Raw genomic sequence first — 21,902 nt, 5'->3', positions numbered from 1 at the left:
TTTGTTGATTTCATAAAAGCGTTTGACACGGTTCCAAGGGATAAGATTTGGCACATAATGGAGGAACTCGAGGTGAAGCAAGGTTGCCCATTGTCTCCTACCCTTCTTCGTTTATATATCGACAAGCTTGAGGAGTGGTTAAATTCAAAAGGAGGTGATCGTATCGATTTAGGCAAGTTTGTTATAAGGCTTCTTTTGTATTCAAATGACCTTATTTTGATTGCTAAATGTGCTCTTGGTTTGCAAGAGCACTTATTATCACTTGAGCATTTTTGTAGAAAGATGGAGATGCAAGTTAATATTAGCAAAATGAAAATAATGATTTTCTCTAAAAAAATAAAACATAACCAACTTAAGTTCTACTTTGAAGACAACATTTTGGAAGAAGTTGTGGATTACAAATACCTCATAATTGACTTCAACAAAAACCTAAGTTGGGATGGTTGTAGAAAGAAAAGAACTTTGGGGGGTTGGAAATCATTCTATGCTTTTCAAAATAGGTGTAGAGAGCGATAGTTATGGGACTAGAAAACCACTCAAACTCCTTTTTGGCTTCTAGTGATTTCGGTGATTCTTTATGGTTGTGAACTGTGGGCCAGCAGTACATCTGACATGCAACGGAAACAAATTGAGAAAATTCAGAAGCATTTGATTACAAACAAATTCAAAATTAAAAGTGAAATTCATTATGCTATTTTGTTAAGTGAAACATGGGTTGTTCCTATTGAAGCAATTGCTATGGTGCAAGTCATAATGTATTTTAAAAAATTGAGCAAATGGAAGAGGGTAGATGGCCTAAGGTTATCTTTAATGACATATTATGCAAAAGAAAGAAGACTTGGATGCAACAAAATAACAAATGGTTTAGTAAATGGAGTATGTGCTTGAACATGTGCCCCATAAACAATAAAGAGATAAAAACATTTTTTATGGATAAGTTCCACAAGCGTATATGGGATGAGGAGCTAGGGAAAAAGAAAAAATACTATATAGAATTGTTTAATCCCAGTCGTAATTATCAACAAAAAAGGTACATAGAGGCCAATATTTTTTGGAGAGACAAAATTCTTATTGCTCAGATAATGACTAATTCTCATCAACTCCATTGTGAAACAGGGCGTTGGAAAAGGCCAAAATAAGTGTGGGAGGAAAGAGTATGTATTTTTTGTTCTTCTGGAAAAGTGGAAACAGAAAAGCACTTCATTTTAGAATGTGAGGCCTTCAAAGACAATAGGTAAAGTTATGCATATATTTTGGTAGCTAGCTTTTGGGATAATCTATTTAGCAAAGCGTTTGTCGAGAAGCTGGGAATGTTTATTGTGAGGCTTCACAAGAAAATGATCGAATACATTAACCAGATGAAGAAGCAATATGTCCCATAGACTATCTTTAGCCTCATAGATGTTAAAATAATTTTCTTTCTTTCTTAACACGGTCGCTTCTTTAGCTTGTCGAGCATGTCAGTCGTTTAGCCCCTCACCAAAAAATATTCTTGGTGACTCATCCACTCAGCGCTGCGGTCCTCACTCTGCTTTTCAAAAACAAATCTACAACAATGGTTCAGTTGTAACTGTTGCAGTGGAAAAAACATATCACTCAGCCTCGGCGATAGAAAAACTTTCAGCATTTTATCACTTACACGGCAGGGTTTTGCATGTTGCGGCGCTAGACTCTTGGTTTTTTGAATTTTATGGTTCTCATATCAATTTGTTAAAAAAGCGAACAAGAGAAACACAATAATTAACTCACACAAATCATAAGAGTGAAGACATAAAATTTGATTGATTACAATGAACCTCGTGAAGGGTATTTATACTTTTTATACTAGTTACTAGCTCAAAATCACTCAAGTCACTCAACTTCAACTTAACTCATTTAAGTGAGTATCCTAAATTTAACCAACTCTTACATGCCGATGTAATTATAATTTCTAATACAAACTTGGCTGCAAGATTCGCAATGGATTGAGGACGGTTGGAATAATTTCGGGGTTCACCACTCATGCAGACTACGAATTTGATGTATCTGTCGCATTTCGTTAGATGCATCAATTCGGGATGCAAACCAAGTTGAAGAGGGGAAGTCCCATCCTCAGAGGAAATAGTTCTTCATCCACATTCAAATTGATACCAACCTACACTCAGCCCAATTATGGAAAAATATTGGTTTCATTCCTCTGACATGGTTATCGAGCTTATGTCGTGAATAATCTGAATATATTAAACTAATGGCATGTTATTCTTTGTAGCTGTCCTGGCTATTAAATTGGTAAGTAATCAATCATTGTAAATGATAGAAAAAATGAAATGAATCATAACTAATAACTTCCAACTCTAAATAATATTCCTATTTAATCTCTCAACGAGAAGATTATGAAGGTTCCATATTTTCACAACCGTGTCAATTAACAACATTGTAATAATGGGTTTCAATTTTGTAGTCTTCATGACCATCATCCATTTTTGAGTGGGATTCTCTAAGCTCTGTTGTCCTCTCAGAGTCTTGCTCATCTACTCCCAAATCTGCGGTTGAATTCTTTGCTTGTGACATAACATGTTGCTGCATGTCACTCCCCCTTGCACCAAATTCTTCTTCCAAGATCTTCCATGCTTCCTTGGAAGTTGTAGTTTTTTCTACCTTGCACAAATTTACCATTTCATCCATTTCATCCATTGCTTTTTGAATGAAAATCAAAGCTAGGGCATCATTAAACATAGGAGGTGGTAGCAGATCCATGCTACACAAATCAACCTCTGTTTCTTCTTTGTCTTCTACTAGACTTCTCAGTTCCTCGGCTATGACCTGAACCTATCTAAACATGACAACAATCTTTGTGTCTTCTTTTCGATTCCTTTTCTTAGTCTTCTTCAGTTGCACTTTGCGACCCATGACTGTTGTTTTTCCTTTGCCTTATAGCTACTTTCCTGATTGCATGAGGCTATCTTCCATATCACCTTCGAAAAAAATATGATTTTCAATATGTACCCATGTAAAGCACAATCTTCACCCAAAACATTGTCATGCTTAACAAAACAAAATTTTTGCAACAAACCTTTACAAAGTCCCAAACTCTTGCTCAAACATATATATTCTTTTTAATACAATACGCCCTTGTTTTCTTTAATATTAAAAAAAACCTTTATTTCTAATTCTCCAAATCTTTAATTTTTAATGTGTCTTCATAAACTTGCATAAGCCTTTTGCTAGCTTAAAAAAAATATTCTATTTTTAAAAATCTTTTGAAAAAACAAAAAAAACTTTTCAAACTTAACTCTTTTTTAATATATTTAATATTCAAAAATTTAGTGGAATGATTTCATTAAAAAATTAATTTTTAATCACTTTGTAACATCTCAGAGTGGATGCTTGTGTGATTCATGATTTAAGCCAAGATCCTTTCGAGAAATCACTTTGTGACACATTAAGAATTTTTTTTAACACTTGCACACCATCGGATTTAAACTTACCCACTTGCCCTTGCCCATGTTAACTTTGAAAATTGCTCTCAGAACTTTTGGTTGACTTCTTGTTCACCGCCAAAATTTCATGTGCTGGCCACCCACGAGTTTTGACTCTGCAGGCTAAGTTTCAATTGGATGCTGCGGTTTTTTCGTTGTTCTGTGCAACTAAACCATTAACATGTTGAGTCAAAATAGTAACATGACATGCTCTAGAAACTGAAAATTAAGTTGAAATAAAATATGCAGTTTGAACTCTCAAATTATATGATTTCTGCAGAGGACTGGTGTTTTATTCACATATATATCTGAGTTTGAGTTTGAGTGACTACGAGCATGGCATATCATAAGTTCAATTCCAAAACATAACAAAAGATGGGTATCAGAAAAATGCAAAATAAGGAAGATATTTTCTCATGAACCGAACCAGAGTTAAATCATAAGTAGCTAAGAAAGTGGGTGGTTCCACAACTTGGTTGAAACACCTTTCACACTTGCTTTAAGCAAAACTATCTCAATCCATTGTTGGTGAAATAGAAGGAAAAATAGGAAAGAATTACACACATTCAGTTATATATTGACCAAGAAAACACCATAACTAACTGGAAACCAAACACACACATAGACACAGGATTTACGTGGTAAAACCTTGACAATGTGTCAAGGAAACATCCACGGGGCAAGGGATTGGAATATATTATTCAACAATGATTCTCCACACATCTACATTCCATGGGCATTCACCAGTTTTATATCATCGACCTCCGTTACATAACTGACAATTCGGTATAAAACTGACTAATTACATTTTACCCAAAATTACTAATTCGTTGTCAAACTAACAAACTCCACCTTGACAACAATTTTCCTAATCCCTTGCCCATGCCCATTCATCATCTTTTCTGCAAGCCAAGAGAAGCTAAACACCACCGCAGCTTCTCTATTGTAACTGGCTTTGTGAACATGTCTGCACAATTCTCTCGCGTATGGACCTTTTGAAGAGCTACTTTTCCGCCATCGATCACATGTCTCAGAAAATGATACCTTACATCAATGTGCTTGGTTCTACTGTGATAAGTAGGATTTGTAGCCAAGTAAATAGCGCTTTGACTGTCACAAAGTACATTCACTTTCTCTTGCGTCCTTCCAATCTCATCAAGCAGACCCTTTAACTAGATTGCTTCTTTACTGGCATCTGAAGCAGCTATATATTCAGCTTCGGTAGTGGACAACGCAACTGTTTCTTGAAGCTTTGACATCCAACTAATTGCTCCACCTGCAAGAGTAAAGACATAACCTGTAGTAGATCTTCTTTTGTCCAAATCACCTGCACAGTTAGCATCTACATATCCGCAGACTGATCCTTCACTACCATTAAAGACGATGCAATGGTCACTTGTGCCTCTTAGATATCGAAGCACCCATTTCACTGCTTGCCAATGTTCTTTACCTGGATTTGCCATGAACCTGCTGACAACTCCAACTGCATGTGAAATGTAAGGTCTTGTAGATACCATCACATACATTAAGTTGCCTACAACGTTTGCATATGGTACATGAGACATATATTGCTTTTCTTCATCAGCTCTAGGACTCAAAACCGAAGAAAGATTAAAATGGGAAGCTAGTGGAACATTAACAGGTTTCACATTATTCATAGAGAACTTTTCAAGTACCTTCTCCACATACTTCTGCTGTGATAACGAAAGCTTACCATTTTTCCTGTCTCTGTGTATCTCCATGCCCAAGATATGTTTTGCTGCTCCAAGATCCTTCATATCAAACGTCCTAGAGAGTTGAGCCTTTAACCTGTTGATCTCTTCCATGCTTTTGCTTGCAATAAGCATATCATCAACATACAAAGCTAAGATAATGAATATGCCATTGAAACTTTTGAAGTACACACAATGGTCATACTCACTTCTTATAAAGTTCTGGCTCACCATGAAGGAATCAAACTTCTTGTACCATTGTCTGGGAGACTGCCTCAGACCATACAATGATTTCCTGAGCTTGGAAACTAATCTTCTGCTGCGACCTCGTACAAAACCTTTTGGTTGTTCCATATATATCTCTTCGTTCAAATCACCATGTAGAAAAGTTGTTTTAACATCTAACTGTTCTAACTCAAGATTAAGCAACACAGTTAGTGCCAACACAGTACGTATAGAAACAAGTTTTACAACTAGAGAAAAAATCTCATGAAAGTCTATACCTTCAACCTGAGAATACCCTTTTGCTACCAGTCTCGCCTTATACCTTTCGATACTTCCATCAACTTTCCGTTTCAGCTTGAAGACCCATTTGCATCCAACAACACTTCTCCCTTCAGGAAGCTCTACAAGATCCCAGGTATTGTTCTTGGCTAAGGAGTCCATTTCTTCTTCCATAGCCACTTTCCATTTCTCACTATCTGTATCATCTACTGCTTCCTGATAACAAGAAGGTTCCCCATCTTCAGTAATCAAAGCAAAAGATGAAGCAGAATCTTCATACCTTTTGGGAGTTTTCCTTTCCCTTGTAGACCTTCTTAGAGCGACTGGTTGCTGAACTGGTTCAGAAGCTTCAACGACTTCCTTTGTGTCGTCAACACCTTTTTCTCCAGAAGTCTCTCCTTCCTTTCGACTGTCACCGAAAGGTCTAGCCTCCAACTGAACTCGTTGATTCGGCAATACCTCTTCCTGTTAAAATCTTTCAACATTTGATTTTAACAGAGAGGATTCATCAAATGTTACATCTCTACCAATTATTATCTTCCGCAATGTAGGATCCCACAACCTATATCCTTTCACTGCATAGTCGTACCCAACAAAGTCATAACATTTTGACTTTGGATCTAATTTTGAACGCTGATTTTTCGGAATGAGAGAATAAGCATCATAGCCAAATATCCTCAAATGTGAATAGTCACAAGACTGACCTGTCCAAACTTCTTCAGGAATTTTACAATCAATTGCTACTGAAGGTGATCTGTTAACTAAATAACAAGCAGTAGATACTGCTTCTACCCACAACTCCTTTTGCAAGTTAGCATTGATGATCATGCTTCTGGCTCTTTCCATAAGAGTCTGATTCATACGCTCAGCAACACCATTTTGCTGAGGAGTATAAACAACAGTTTTGTGTCTAACAATTCCCTCATCCTTACAGTATTGTTCAAACTCAACTGAAGTGAACTCACCACCATTGTCAGTTCTTAAACATTTAATAGATTTTCCTGTTCTTTTCTCTACCATTACTTTAAATTGTTTAAAGACATTTAATACATCAGCTTTCCTTTTTAGCATATAGACCCAAACTTTACGAGAGTAATCATCAATAAACATTAAAAAATACAATTCATCTCCATATGACACAACAGGGGATGGTCCCCATAGATCATAATGAATATAGTCTAAAACATCTTTACTATTATGATTTCCAACTTTAAATCTCTGTTTACACTGTTTTCCATACACACAATGTTTACAGAAATCTAACTTCAAGGATTTCAGATCGGGAAGAGATTTACGTTTCATCAGTATCTGAAGACCTTTCTCGCTCATATGACCCAATCGCTGATGCCATAGACGAGTACCTGCTTCTTCCTTTTCTGATGCAACCGCTGCTTCACTGACCTGAGTACTTCCTTTTAACCTATAAAGATTTCCGACCTTTTCTGCCTTCATAACCACAAGGGCTCCTTTAAAGACTTTCAAGACGCCATCCTGACCTGTAAACTTATAACCATCTGAATCCAACACTCCCAAAGAAATCAAATTTTTCTTCAAATCAGGTACATGTCTAACACTAGTTAATGTCCTAACTGTGTTATCATACATCTTAATCCTGATATCTCCCATCCCAACAGTCTGACATGACACATTGTTACCCATAAACACAGAACTACCGTTTACATTTTTATATGAAGTAAACCAATTTCTATGTGGGCACATGTGATGCGAAGTACCAGAGTCTAACACCCAGCTATCTAAACCTTGAGAGACATTACATTCAGGTGAAGTTTCATTTATCATACATAATTCTTCAGCAGATAAAACTTCGTCCATCATACCTGAATCGACCTGATTCGCTTCCTTCTTCGGGTTTTCGGATTCCTTTCGTTTCCAACAGTCCTTCTTCAAGTGTCCAATTTTACCGCAATTCCAACATTTTGCCTTACACTTCTTGCCCTTCGATTTCAACCTGGAAGACCCCCTTGGTTTTTCTCCTCTTTCCTTTGAGCGTCCTCTAGCGACCATGGCTTCTGATGCAGCTGTTCCAGTGCCGGATTTCCTTCGTACTTCTTCAGACAGGAGAGCTCCCATGACTGATTCAAACTTCAAAGAATCAGCAGTGCTCAAGTTGATTGAAGTTACGAAGTGATCCCACGATTCAGGCAGAGAACACAACAAGGTTATGGCTTTATCTTCTTCTTGTATTTTGACTTCCATATCTGTTAATTGACATATTAGTGTATTAAAAACATTCAAATGTTCTGCAACGTTTGAACCTTCTTTCATTCGAAGACTGTATAACTGTCGTTTCAGATAAATTCTGTTGGTTAATGATTTTGTCATATAGAGATTTTCAACTTTTTCCCACAATCCTGACGTCGTAGTCTCTTCAACAATGTTGAAGAGAACTTCATCCGCTAGGCATAACCTGATGGTACTGAGAGCTTGGGCATCCAATTCCTCCCAGTCTGAAGTAGTCATGGTTGCACGTTTCTTAGTTGCCCCATCCAATGCCTTGTGCAACCCTTGTTGCACAAGCAGATCCCTAACCTTCAGTTTCCAAAGAGCAAAATTGCTCTTTCCGGTGAATTTCTCCACCTCGAATTTTGCATTCGACATCTTGGCCATTTTTCTAATACTTTCAATCTTCAGTCTAAGGTTTTAAAAAAAATATTTCAATTGTCTTCTTCCAAAAAAAAAATTTCCAATGCCAACAAAGGATTTCCAAGTTTTAACTCTCCCTACTTCAATTTAAAAAAATTTGCTGAATATTTTTCAAGGAAAAACCTTTGTTTTTTTTTCGATTCAAAGAAAACCCTTATAGGACCCTAATGATAATCCCTCCAATTATAGGACCATAATGATAATCCCCTTGTTTGCAAAGTTTTTTGGAAGCATGCTAGAAAATAAAATCAACAAGTGGGCAGAAGAAAGAGATAAGTGTGCTAAAGGGAAAGCATGTTTTCCAACTAAACATTCCATAGCTGATCATTGTATAACTTTAAGGCACATCATTGAAAAAGTTTGGACGAAAAAGGAAGAAGTTTTTTGTTGCTTTGTTGATTTCAAAAAAGCGTTTGACACGGTTCCAAGGGATAAGCTTTGTCACATAATGGAGGAACTCAGGGTTCCTAAACATTTGAGAGCAGTTTTGCATACGCTGTATGAAAAGGTGAAAGTCAAAATTAGAACTTCAACAGACATTTTTGAAAGTTTTAGAAGCGATATCGGGGTCAAGCAAGGTTGCCCATTGTCTTCTACCCTTTTTGGTTTATATATCGACAAGCTTGAGGAGTGGTTAAATTCGCAAAGAGGTGATAGTATCGATTTAGGCAAGTTTGTTATAAGGCGTCTTTTGTATGTAGGTGACCTTATTTTGATTGCTAAATCTACTCTTGGTTTGCAAGAGCACTTATTATCCCTTGAGCATTTTTGTTGAAAGGTGGGGATGCAAGTTAATATTAGCAAAATGAAAATAATGATTTTCTCTAAAAAAAGAAAACATAACCAACTTAAGTTCTACTTTGAAGACAACATTTTGGAAGAAGTTGTGGATTACAAATACCTCATAATTGACTTCAACAAAAACCTAAGTTGGGATGGCTGTAGAAAGAAAAGAACTTTGGGGGGTTGGAAAGCATTCTATGCTTTTCAAAATAGGTGTAGAGAGCGAGAGTTATGGGATTGGAAAACCACTCAAAATCCTTTTGGGCTTCTAGTGATTTCAGTGATTCTTTATGGTTGTGAACTGTGGGCCAGTAGTACATCTGACATGCAACGGAAACAAATTGAGAAAATTTAGAAGTGTTTGATTACAAACAAATTCAAAATTAAAAGTGCAGTTCCTTATGCTATCTTGTTAATTGAAACATGGGTTGTTCCTATTGAAGCGATTGCTATGGCGCAAGTCATAATGTATTTTAAAAAATTGAGCAAATGGAAGAGCGCAGATGGCCTAAGGTTGTCTTTAATGACATATTATGCAAAAGAAAGAAGACTTGGATGCAACAAAATAACAAATGGTTTAGTAAATGGGGTATTTGCTTGAAAACGTGTCCCATAAACAGTAAAGAGATAAAAATGTTTTTTATGGATAAGTTCCACAAGCGTACATGGGATAAGGAGCTAGGGAAAAAGAAAAAAATGCTATAGAATTGTTTAATCCCACTCGTAATCATCAACAAAAAATGTACATAGAGGCCAATATTTTTTGGAGAGGCAAAATTCTTATTGCTCGGTTAATGACTAATTCTCATCAACTCCCTTGTGAAACAAGGCGTTGGAAAAGCCCCAAATAAGTGTGGGAGGAAAGAGTATGTATTTTTTGTTCTTCTGGAAAAGTGGAAACAGAAAAGCACTTCATTTTAGAATGTAAGGCCTTTAAAGACAACAGTGAAAGTTATGCATATATTTTAGCAGCTAGCTCTTGGGATAATCTATTTAGCAAAGGGTTTGTCGAGAAGCACGGAATGTTTATTGTGAGGCTCCACAAGAAAATGATTGAATACATTAACCAGATGAAGAAGCAATATGTCCCATAAACTATCTTTAGCCTCATAGATGTTAAAATAATTTTCTTTCTTTCTTTCTCACTTTCTTAACACGGTCGCTTCTTTAGCTTGTTGGGCGTGTCAGCCATTTAGCCCCTCACCAAAAAATATTCTTGGTGACTCATCCACTCAGCGCTGCGGTCCTCACTCTGCTTTTCAAAAACAAATCTACAACAATGGTTCGGTTGTAACTGTTGTAGTGGAAAAAACATATCACTCAGCCTCGGCAACAGAAAACCTTTCAGCTTTTTATCACTTACACGGCGGGGTTCTACACAGTGCGGCGCTAGACTCTTGGTTTTTTGAATTTTATGGTTCTCATATCAATTTGTTAGAAAAGCAAACAAGAAAAACACAATAATTAACTTACACAAATCATAGAAGTGAAGACATAAAATTTAATTGATTATCCTAAATTTAACCAACTCTTACCTGCCGATGTAATTACAAATTCTAATACAAACTTGGCTGCAAGATTGGCAATGGATTGAGGACGGTTGGAATAATTTCGGGGTTCACCACACATGCAGACTACGAATTTGATGTATCCGTCGCATTTCGTTAGATGCATCAATTCGGGATGCAAACCAAGTTGAAGAGGGGAAGTCCCATCCTCAGAGGAAATAGTTCATCCACATTCAAACTGATACCAACCTACACTCAACCCAATTATGGAAAAAATATTGGTTTCATTCCTCTGACATGGTTATCGAGCTTATGTCGTGAATAATCTGAATATATTAAACTGATGGCATGTTATTCTTTATAGCTGCCCTGACTATTAAATTGGTAAGTAATCAATCATTGTAAATGATAGAAAAAATGAAATGAATCATAACTAATAACTTCCAACTCTAAATAATATTCCTACTTAATCTCTCAACGAGAAGATCATGAAGCTTCCATATTTTCACGACCGTGTCAATTAAGAAAAATACATTGTAATATTTGCGAATGCCAAAAATTAATGAAAAATGCTTCAGGTTGAGTTTGTGTGGGTTCTGGCATGCGTTTTGGCTGAAATTTGGAGTTATAATTTTACCAGCCGAAAAATAATTTTTGCGATGTGGTAGGAAATTGTTAGGCACAGACAGCGCTTAAATATATTTTTTTGGAACGAAAGGGAATATAAGAAGAGGGGTTGATAAGCTTTGGGAAGAACTATGCTTTCCGCGTGATCAAGCTATTAAAATTCACCGTGCGAAGAGTGCTTCATTTGTCGGAAGATATTAAGAACCAATTAAAATTCCCAGGATCAGAATACTTGCATTATTAGAATGTAAGAATAGAGTTACGAGATAAGAAGCGGCATGATTATCCAAAATCCAGAAACAGAAAAGCCATTAGATGAGGTACTGTTGGAATGCTGTGAATGTGAAGCCAATTAGTTCATTACTTGCAATTGTAACTTTATTTCAGTTTTGATTTTCCTTTCGTCATCAAAGGATGAAGTTGTCATGGCGGTTGGCGACTGTAGTTTTGATAATGGTAGAACGAGCAATGACGGAGGAGCCTCCATATGCGTGCGATAGCAGAAATCCAGCGACCCGATCGTACAAGTTCTGTGATGCTTCAAAACCCATAACAGTGCGCGTGGAAGATCTAATATCGCGGTTGAGTCTGGAAGAGAAAATTAAGCAGCTAGGGAATAACGCATCGGCCGTGCCACGCCTGGGAATACCCAAATACGAATGGTGGTCTGAAGCTCTGCACGGAGTTTCTGGGTGGGGACGTGGCATTCATTTCGACGGTCCCATTTATAGAGCCACCACTTTCCCTCAAGTAATTCTAACCGCTGCGTCCTTCGATGTTAATCTCTGGTATCGCATTGCCCAGGTTTGAATCTTGACATTTTATTTCTGTAATGTTATGAATGCCTCTGTCTTATCTTAGTTAATGAAGAAAATCTTTATATTTTGTGTGCAGGCGATTGGCATTGAAGCGAGGGCGATATACAATACAGGGCAGGCATGGGGGCTCACATTTTGGGCGCCCAATATCAACATATTCAGAGATCCTCGATGGGGACGGGGTCAAGAAACTCCGGGAGAAGATCCGCTGCTATCTAGCAGATACTCTGTCGCATACGTTAGGGGACTGCAGGGTGATCCCCTCTCTTCCTCTTCCTCTTCGTCATCAAAGAGGAAAGTCCAGCCTTCTACTCGTTTGAGAGCTTCTGCATGCTGCAAGCATTTCACAGCTTACGACATGGATAACTGGGAGGGTCATGATCGGTTCTCCTTCGACGCTGTGGTAAAACTCCATTGCTAATTTTGGATTTGTCTATTTGCTCTGTTTTTTTATCCGAGGGAGTTGCATTCCTAGTCTTATTGTAATGATTAGAGAAATTTAAAAGGTCAATAAATTCCATAACATTATATATAATAATAAATTATTTTAAAAACATTGATTTAATGATTTTTTTATAATAAAATAACAAGAAGGTACATTTAATTGTGTAAATTACATAAAAATTTGCTATAAATTTATAGATTCTGTTAATTGATAAACCATTTTAAAATAATTTAAATTATCCAATATTTAAAGTTTTTATAAGCACTGCGTAACTCCCAAATTTACTGAGGATACGTCGTTGCTTCTTCTCATTATTTTTATTGTTTTTACTAAGAATGATTTTTTTTTTGAGAAATAGGTTTTTTTAATTGATTTTATTTATTAAATCTTATTTATAACATTAACATAGGAGAAACAAAATTTACATATCTGTTGCATCATGTACGTGAGTATGAGTAGGAATAATATTATGAGATTACTAAGTTTAAATTATTTATTATTTTTTATATTTTGAAAATAGAAATTTTAGAAGTATTATTTTGAAATAAACTTTTTTTATTAACATAACAATTTCATTTATATAATTTTGTTATTTTTTCAAAAATTATTAAATATTTTAGGTATATAATCTTGTTATTTTTAATAAAATTAATAATAATAATAATAAATTGTTTTTGCCTCGTTATTAAAGATAAAAAAGAGATCTTGCAAAAGTGAAACCTGGTTTCATTATAACCAATAACGAATAGTGAAACCTGGTTTCATTATAACCAATAACGAATAATTTGAGGGGACTTGAGTTTTAATTAACAAATTTTTTAATTATATAATTTTATTTTGAAAAAAATAATTTATTTAAAAATTTGGTTGGATAAGGTTTTTTAAACTTATTTTAAAACTTAATCTAACAGGATGGTCAATTAGTAAGGACACTTATTTTTGATCTGATTGTTATTCGGAAATGTTAATTGGTACATTTTTGTTAAAATTACCATTAATTGGTAAAGGTTTAAATTTTCATTTATGCCAGAGGCATTTGGATCTTTCTTTTGAATCTTGAGTTGTAACCTTTTTTCTTTTCTTTTTTTAAAAAAAATTAAAATATAATCCAAACTTATTTTCATATTAATTATACAATTTAAAAAAAAAATTATTAAAAAAAACATAATTTTTAAAACAAAATCTGTAAAAAGAACTTTTAAATCAAACTCCCGATAAAATTTTAAACTCTTGTAGACATTCAAATATCATTTATTCATCATAAAAATCCAAAGCTATCTAACATATCTAATATATTTAAGATAAAAATTTAGAGTGCAATCCATAATGTTTAGCTTTAAACAAAGTCTTTCGGTAAAAATCAGATGAGAGAATTTTTTGGTTTACTTGTTTCAAACCAACAAGTGTGGTTCATCATCAAGACCAGACAGGACGAAACAAACCACAGAAGCTTGAATACAGAAATATTTAACTTATTAAGTAAATTAGTCTATTGGAGTTCGATTAAACATATATAGACTCACAGAATAGCTGAGCTTCCACCTTGGAATTGGGTCTAAATGGATCTGCATTAGCTTAAATTTTTTTCGAATGTAATAATCGGTTTGAATTTAGTTGGGTCTAATGGAAAATTTTAATTAAGTTTAAATAAGTTTATATTAATTTTTTTTTAATATAATAATTTGAAAAAAAACTATTATAAATGAATAATATTTTAACATCCACTCAATTAAAAATAATCTATAAAACTAAAATTAATGATCCATATGAATTATCGTACCATACCTGTTTCATATGGGTGACCTTTCATACCGTACTCATTTGACACATTTTTTTGGACCATTTCTCAATTTGTTCGTGTCATCCTTGCGCAGCGCACGGGCATGCTATTCTTCTATGTATCATTCCAATTTTATAGACATACCCATACGCTTAGGTAATATAATGTTTTTACCAGGTGAGCAAACAAGACTTGGTGGATACATATCAACCGCCGTTCAAGAGCTGCGTGGAGCAAGGGCGTGCCAGTGGCATCATGTGTTCTTACAACAGCCTTAATGGAGTCCCGACGTGTGCTGATTCCCACCTTCTTACCAACATCGCGAGACGTAAATGGGCATTTAAAGGGTAATGTTCCTACAGATTTTGCGTTAGATGCGGAGTATAATTGTTGGGGGTGAATGACACTTCTTTGATATGAATTTTGTCTTTCAGTTACATCACAGCAGACTGTGACGCTGTTGCCACTATTTACACTTCTCATCGGAATACACCAACTGCAGAAGATGCTGTAGCAGACGTTCTGAAAGCAGGTAAATGCATATAAACTAGAGTCGACCCATCTAAACTTTGAAAGCATGCGAATGCATATCAAGTAACAGAACCATCAATTTTCTGAAACTTGCAGGCAAAGACATACAAGTTAGTAGAGACTCATCTCATATTCTGAAAACAGTTGACTAGAACAAACCCATCTTAACTCAAGTATGACATACATTTGCAGATTCTGAGGTTAGAGGTTGCATATCATCCAATCCCAACCCACGGTCACTATGATTTAATATTTAGCTTTGCAAACTCCAGCTATTCTTTTTTTTATATATAAAAGAAAGGCATTTTTGAGCTAGTGTTCTGTTTGTAAATTTAATGAATCTTTACCAACAGAGTAGTTTAACTATAGGACGTTTTTGCTTTTCCTTTTGTGTTTTCTTAAATCAAAACGAGGGGTATAATTTTTTTTTCTCACACTTCAGTTGTTTACCATGCTTTATGAATGTATAAATGGATTGAAAAACTAGCGAGACATTTAAATTCTACCGACTACAGAACTGAAATTTAAAATTCCAAAAAATCCACACAGAATTTAGGCCAAAACTGACGGGAAAAAATACCCACAAAAGGGCAAAACTGTCCCTTCTGCTTTACAAACTCACAAAAACAGCTGATATTTGATACCCTTTTCCATTAGACTGTGAAGAACCTCTCTCCTCTAGTTGCAACAATCCATCGATTTTAGTTTAGCGAACTTTGTTTTCAGTAGATATGTTTCCTCCATACTATGATACCATGCTATTATTAATAAAACCGCTTCTTCTGTTTCTGATGTTAGTAGTCCCACATTCTTTGTCAGGGATGGATATAGACTGTGGAAGTTATTTGCAAAAGTACACAATGTCAGCAATAGGTAAAGGAAAATTGAATGAATCAGATATCAACCGAGCCCTTCGCAATTTGCTCTCTGTGCGCTTGCGTCTTGGGCTTTTTGATGGTGATCTCAGCCACCAACTGGATGGAAAACTTACAATGGAGGATGTGTGCTCAGCTGAACATCAAAGGTTGGCATTGCAGGCTGCAAGGCAGGGCATTGTGCTTCTCAAGAACCATGGAAGACATCTGCCCCTGTCAAAAACACGAACCAAGTCATTGGCTGTCATTGGGCCCAACGCCAACAATGCAACTACTCTCCTCGGAAATTACTTTGGTGGGTTTTGTTACACAAATGGTTATTCATTAATGGCTGCTTCATTCTGCAAACTACATAAATGTGCCACCTGTTTAAAAGAACTAATCCTCTCTGTTGCTGCTTGTGAATGTCCAGGTCTTCCATGTAATGCCACAACACCACTTCAAGGCCTGCAGAATTATATCAGGAACACTCTGTATTCCCCTGGGTGTGAGGACCTCGCATGCATTTCTGACAATATGTTCGCTGAAGCAGTAGAAACTGCGAAAAAAGTGGATGAAGTAGTTGTAGTTGTTGGCTTAGACCAAACCCAAGAAAGGGAGGAACAAGACCGAATAAATTTGACTCTGCCAGGCCAACAAGAGAAATTACTGTATCAAGTTTCCCTAGCTGCCAAAAGACCTGTGGTCCTTGTCATCCTTTCTGGCGGTCCAGTGGATTTGTCGTTTGCAGTAAATGATCCTCACGTCTCCAGCATTATTTGGGCGGGCTACCCTGGTGAAGCTGGTGGCCAAGCGCTGGCAGAGATTATTTTTGGCGATTACAATCCAGGTATCTTATCATCCCATCCATGTATTGTTGTTTCAAAGAATGGTATTAGTATTTTATACTTCTACACTTCTTTTCCCATCATTCGCATGGGTCTAGCCTTGATTTCCACTATGTTTTCAGTTTAGTAAGTGAAAGTAATTCTTGTTAACAGTAAGAGATATAATTTTGTATTAAAAAAGAGCTATCGCTGAACCGGGGCGTAGAAATACAAAGTTGGCCACAGCCCAACGACAACAAGATAGATGACCAAGTCAAAATGTTCTATCACAGCCTGTTCTACTACAGTATATGCGCTCTTGGCATGTATACTACTTTAAATTGCAAAGACTGCAAACGCCACTCTTCCATGCCTGCTGATGATTAGATGCAAGACAAGATTTGCACTCGGGATTGCATCAAGAGTAGAGAATAAAATCTATTTCCACAGAAGACACTTTTTGATAAAACAGACCGTCCGTAGGCCTATCATTTACAGATCAACATTTGAAGGGTAATTGCTTATAATCAACCTTTTGTATCTGCATCTAGTTGTCCAAGTAGAGATTGATGGCTTCTAGGAGTCCCTTCTCCCGATCTAATTCAACACAAATATGAGCACAAACAAACATGCCTCCTTTTGGATCTAATTTCTCAATGAACTTTCCTAGAGCACTGCCAATGGCCTCTATCTCTAGATCAAAGTACAAGGTCCATCAATTCAAATACATCCACCTTGGGCCCATGAAGCATGGGTCATTATGGAAGATGAGATCTCTATCTTCTTTCAGTTCAAACACGAAGACATAAACCCCCCCACCATAGAAAAAAAAAAAGGAGAGATTGCCTTTGATCAAGGTCATATCCCTATAAACTAACCAATAAGGGTGCCTTCATCCAAGGAAAATCTTTCCTTGGGGTGCGATGCAGTGGGAGGAAGGTTCACATCAAGAGTGGCCTTCTTCATGAACTAGGACTGAGGGCATTTGTAGGTGCTTTGAAGTTGGGAGGCTATCAATGCCTGAAAAGCAATAGCCTCAGCAGAGAGGGGCTGGGAGCTAGAAAGGCTTCCCCCAACCCAATCCATGGCCAGGAGAGCCAATCAAATTGAAGACCCATGCTGAAGAGAAAGGACAGAAAACCCTAATGTTACTTAGGGGGGCACCAAATCTAGTTATAATTTTCTGTTAGAGAAATTCCAAATTAATGCTAATTATGGGTAGAGAATCGCTAACATAAGAGTATTTGTGGAACTCTTTGAGAGTTTTGAGTTTTAGAATTCTTAGGCTTAGGCATGTGAATCCTTCATAGTTTTCTAATGACTTCCACTATGATATTTTTTCCCCTCATCGTCTCAATCTGTAGGAAGCTTACTATCCCTAAACAGAGCCTAAGGAAGTGGAAGCAAAACTTAAACAATAAAAAATTCTTGCTCACGTGTCTGAAACTAGGTTTGTTGTTGAGAAGATTAGATTGAAGACCCTGATAAGTGAAACATGTTATGAGAAACATAGTCATGCATAAACATGGAAACAATCCCATGACAACAATGAAAGTGTTTGGGTTCCATGTCTATAAGAAAGACATCTTTGGAAAGGGTCTCGAAGTCCATAAAATTGCCCTCATTTGTTGCAGTTTTAATGAGAGAGATTTTGTTGATCCGCGTCTTAAAGGGGTGCTATTCTTTCAAAACAATGCAACAGGGACTTGCAGAAGCCAGTTGAAATTAGTATTTTCACAAAAATATGGGCAAGCCATAATTATTGGAACCCCATCTAATTTCACCTAGCATTCCAATGTCTAAATTGTAGCCATATTCTTTGCTAGGAGCATTCCAGATTTTCCATGAAATTTGATGAGACTATAACTTCCGTTAAATTCTATAAATTTCTTGGCAAGAAGAGTCAATAAAATTTAACAACATAGATTTAGGCCCTCAGGGGCTCTATTAGAGTTGTTAGAATTTCAAACCCTATATGATTAATGTCCTTATGATCTCAATCAAACAAGTAAATTTCTGATTTAATTAACACTGGAATTAAATTTCAGACCATAACATCAATCACATAACAAGAAATTAAATAGCAGAAGCATACAAAATAATTTTTCACACACTTAGGTAATTACTCCTTCAAAACATCTTTCATTCCTTTGAAAAACTTACAAGAAAAGCTCCAAACACCACCCAAAACAGCATGCATGGATGCCAAAAATGCCCTAAACTGAGGTTGTATAACCTCCTGAAAAACCCTGGAACAGCAGAAAATTGTTGTAATACCTGTGGGACAGCCTATATGGTATGCTTTTACAACTGTATGGACACATATGGACCTTCCCATGTGACTGTACGGAACTGTTTGGACGATTGTCTCATGCCATGTGCTGACTGAAAATACCGCTTGAATTGCTGCATGCTCTCTCTCTCATGCTCCACTACCGAGAATACCAACTTATGCTACTAGGTACTTGGCATCATCACCAAGCTCAATCTGTACTCCTGAGTTCTGTTTCTTTATACTAGAAAGCAACTATTGGGTTGATGGCATATGTTGAGATGCCCCACTGTCCACATACCATGCATTCCTTGGAATCATACTCGTAGAAAGGCGAGATACCAATGAGAAATCCTTTTCAAACCTGGTAGCAAACCTGTTTATCTGAGTTTTTGCAGACGCTGCTACCTGCTTCTGTTGTTGCTCCCCTTTACCTTTCTTCTTCTTTAGACACTCTGATGCATAATGACCATACTTATGACAAACAAAGCACTTGATTTTACTAAAGTCCTTCTTCCCTGGCTATGAGCTTGACTCCTCGTTCTTTCCCTTACCCTTGCTGAGTTGTTTACCTTTGCTCTTATTTGACTAACCAAAGAGAGCTAGGTTCTCATCACCGCACATCTCGTTAGCCTCCTGGACATATTTATTCCAAAGCCTCTCAAAGCTAGGAAGGCTTTCTTCGGTGCAAATTCCTTTCAAGAATGGTTCCCATGAAGTTGGAAAACCATTAGGTGCCATGTTCACTAGCTCTGCATATGCACCTTTCTCCCCAACTACTGCAAATTGATCACAAACCTATGTGATCTTCATAAGGTAACTGTTGATTATATCTGATTTGGTCATCTCTGTGTATTTGAGTTTGCTTTGCAATACCATCTTCTTGTTTATGTTTTGAGTGTGGAAAAGACTAACCAAGACATCGAACATCTCCTTTGTTGTCCTCTTCTTGGACACATGAGAGATTAGATAGTCCTTTATGGAATCCAAGATCATCCGCTTGGCCTTCACTTCATTTTTGTTGTGAGTTACCAAGTCCCGTGGATATGTAGGCAAAGTCATAACATTCTTGACAATATCCCAGAGTTCATTTTCTTTTAGTAAGAATGTAACCCTCACTTTCCATGCTATGAAGTTTGAGCCACCATCCAATCTGTCGTCAAATTGGAGGCACGTTGCTGCCATCTATGAGATCTATTGCACAAACTCCCAAATCAAAAAGATATAACTTCAAAATTTTCTTACTGCTGGTCTTTCTTCCCTGCAATAGATTCAGTGTGGCAAATCCCTTAGAATCTCAATCAGAGATCAATCTTTAATACCATGTTAGAATTTCAAGCCTTAGATGACTAATGTCCTTATGATCTCAATCAAAGAAGTAGATTGATGAATTTAATCAATGCTCAAATTAAATTTCAGACCATACAATCAATCACGCATAGCTAGAAATTAAACACCGGAAGCATAAAAACCAATTCTCACACACATAGGTAATTACTCCTTCAAACCGGCTTTCATTTCTTCAAAAAAATTACAAGGAAATCTCCACATGCTACCCAAAAAACAGCATGCATGAATGCCAAAAATGCCCTAAATTGAGTTTGTACAACTTGTTATACCCACAAATAGCAAAAAACTGTTGTAAGACCTGCAAGACAGCTTATATGGTCTATCTGTACGACTGTATAGACCCATACAGACATTTTTTTTATCTTTCTACTGTTCCTCGAAGCCAGAGACACCTGATTACTGCACATTGGTTGGCTTGGTGATCTGTTTACCCGTAATTAAAGGATAGACTGCCCTGATTCGCTGATTTTTTTCATTTTGTTGAAATTTAGTTTTAAAGCTGAGGTAAGGAAAAATTGGTGTAAAATAAATTTACTAGCAATGGTAATAGGAAGCAAAGCATTAGAACTCCCACTGACAATGTGTCTTTGCTGTTATCATTTTGTGAGTTCGAGATTTTCATTGGACTATCAGTTTCTTTTGATGAAAGGCAGAAATGTTCTTGGATGAGATGTATGTATGTCACTGTTCAGGTGGGAGATTGCCTATGACATGGTACCCTCAAGACTTTGTGAAGATACCAATGACAGATATGAACATGCGTCCCAATCATCATAGAGGCTATCCGGGTCGAACGTATAGATTTTACACAGGGAAGAAAGTGTTTGATTTTGGTCAGGGACTGAGTTACTCAACTTACTCCTACAAGTTCTCTTCCACAACTATCAAGAAGATTGTTCTGAACGTGACAATGGAGCATGTTGAAGACCCCGGTAACAGACGAAAAGCTTTTGTCAGAGTGGAGAAGACCCTTTGCAAGAAGTTAAAATTCAGATCCTCCATACTTGTGCGGAACCATGATAAAATTGATGGTAGGCATGCTGTGCTATTATATTCCAAGTCCCCTGCAACCCACAAAGGAGCTCCACGAAAGCAGCTAATTGGATTTCGAAGTGTTCATGTCGAAGGTAAACACACAGCCAAAGTTACGTTTGTTGTTAAGCCCTGCGATCACTTCAGCACTGTAAAGGAGAACGGGGAAAGAGTTTTGACCATTGGTTCCCATTCCCTGATTGTTGGTGACGCCCGACATCCAGTTTCACTTGTCACAAAGCATTTGAAGGGAATTTGAAGGGAATTTCATAGTACCACTAGCTAAAGGGATGATTGCTTTTGTAATAATACTTTTTTTCATTTTGAAAATTATAATAATAATTTTAAATCATGTTAATAGGTATGTTTGTTTCATAATGTTTTTCAGTTTAATTTAATTATCAGAATTGTTAAGTGGATGGTAGAGTTTTAACTTATATAGAATGTGCTGAATATTTATAATAGTATTTATATATTAAGTATTAATATTTATTTCCAAGTTTGTTATGCTCTCTTAATGACTTTATTTCTAATTAATTAAAGAAAATGTGTTATATTCGGCATGTGTTATATTCCATTGTAAAGTAGGGGGAATCTCCATGGTTAAGAATATTGTTTAACTCATATATTAATTCTTTTTATAATTAATAATAATAATAACTTAGAAAATAAATTATAATTTAATTATTTTTTATAATTTATTTAATCTGGGCAATGTGAGATATATATTGGGGTAA

The 21,902-nt window shown here is 36.3% G+C and overlaps 1 protein-coding gene and 1 pseudogene across 1 annotated transcript; one reads left to right on the top strand and one right to left on the bottom strand.

Annotated features, from left to right (window-relative positions):
• The first annotated feature begins 11,709 nt into the window (after window positions 1–11,709).
• Window positions 11,710–21,459, top strand: LOC149233516 (putative beta-D-xylosidase 7). Its single transcript, XM_089376753.1, has 7 exons — window positions 11,710–12,060; window positions 12,151–12,477; window positions 14,477–14,646; window positions 14,734–14,831; window positions 15,650–16,000; window positions 16,118–16,534; window positions 20,826–21,459. Exons 1-7 carry the CDS (start codon window positions 11,710–11,712, stop codon window positions 21,422–21,424), a joined length of 2,313 nt encoding a protein of 770 aa, XP_089232879.1. The 3' UTR covers window positions 21,425–21,459.
• Window positions 14,348–14,458, bottom strand: LOC149233517 (U6 spliceosomal RNA; annotated as a pseudogene).
• Window positions 21,460–21,902: the final 443 nt, after the last annotated feature.

This window comes from Pinus tabuliformis, chromosome J (assembly GCF_031772625.1).
Source record: "Pinus tabuliformis cultivar Carrire ecotype Pingquan chromosome J, CPIR1, whole genome shotgun sequence".
Classification (NCBI taxonomy): domain Eukaryota; kingdom Viridiplantae; phylum Streptophyta; class Pinopsida; order Pinales; family Pinaceae; genus Pinus; species Pinus tabuliformis.
The sequence above is the reverse complement of the archived record's forward strand: the minus strand, read 5'-3'. Positions and strand labels throughout refer to the sequence as shown.

Bases quoted from the DNA above. Each gene is read 5' to 3' on its own strand.
- LOC149233516 (XM_089376753.1), top strand. From the start codon at position 11,710: ATGGTAGAACGAGCAATGACGGAGGAGCCTCCATATGCGTGCGATAGC. The intron at 14,647-14,733 runs GTAATGTTCCTA...TTTGTCTTTCAG, and splicing joins CGTAAATGGGCATTTAAAGG to TTACATCACAGCAGACTGTG. The intron at 14,832-15,649 runs GTAAATGCATAT...ATTCTTTGTCAG, and splicing joins AGCAGACGTTCTGAAAGCAG to GGATGGATATAGACTGTGGA.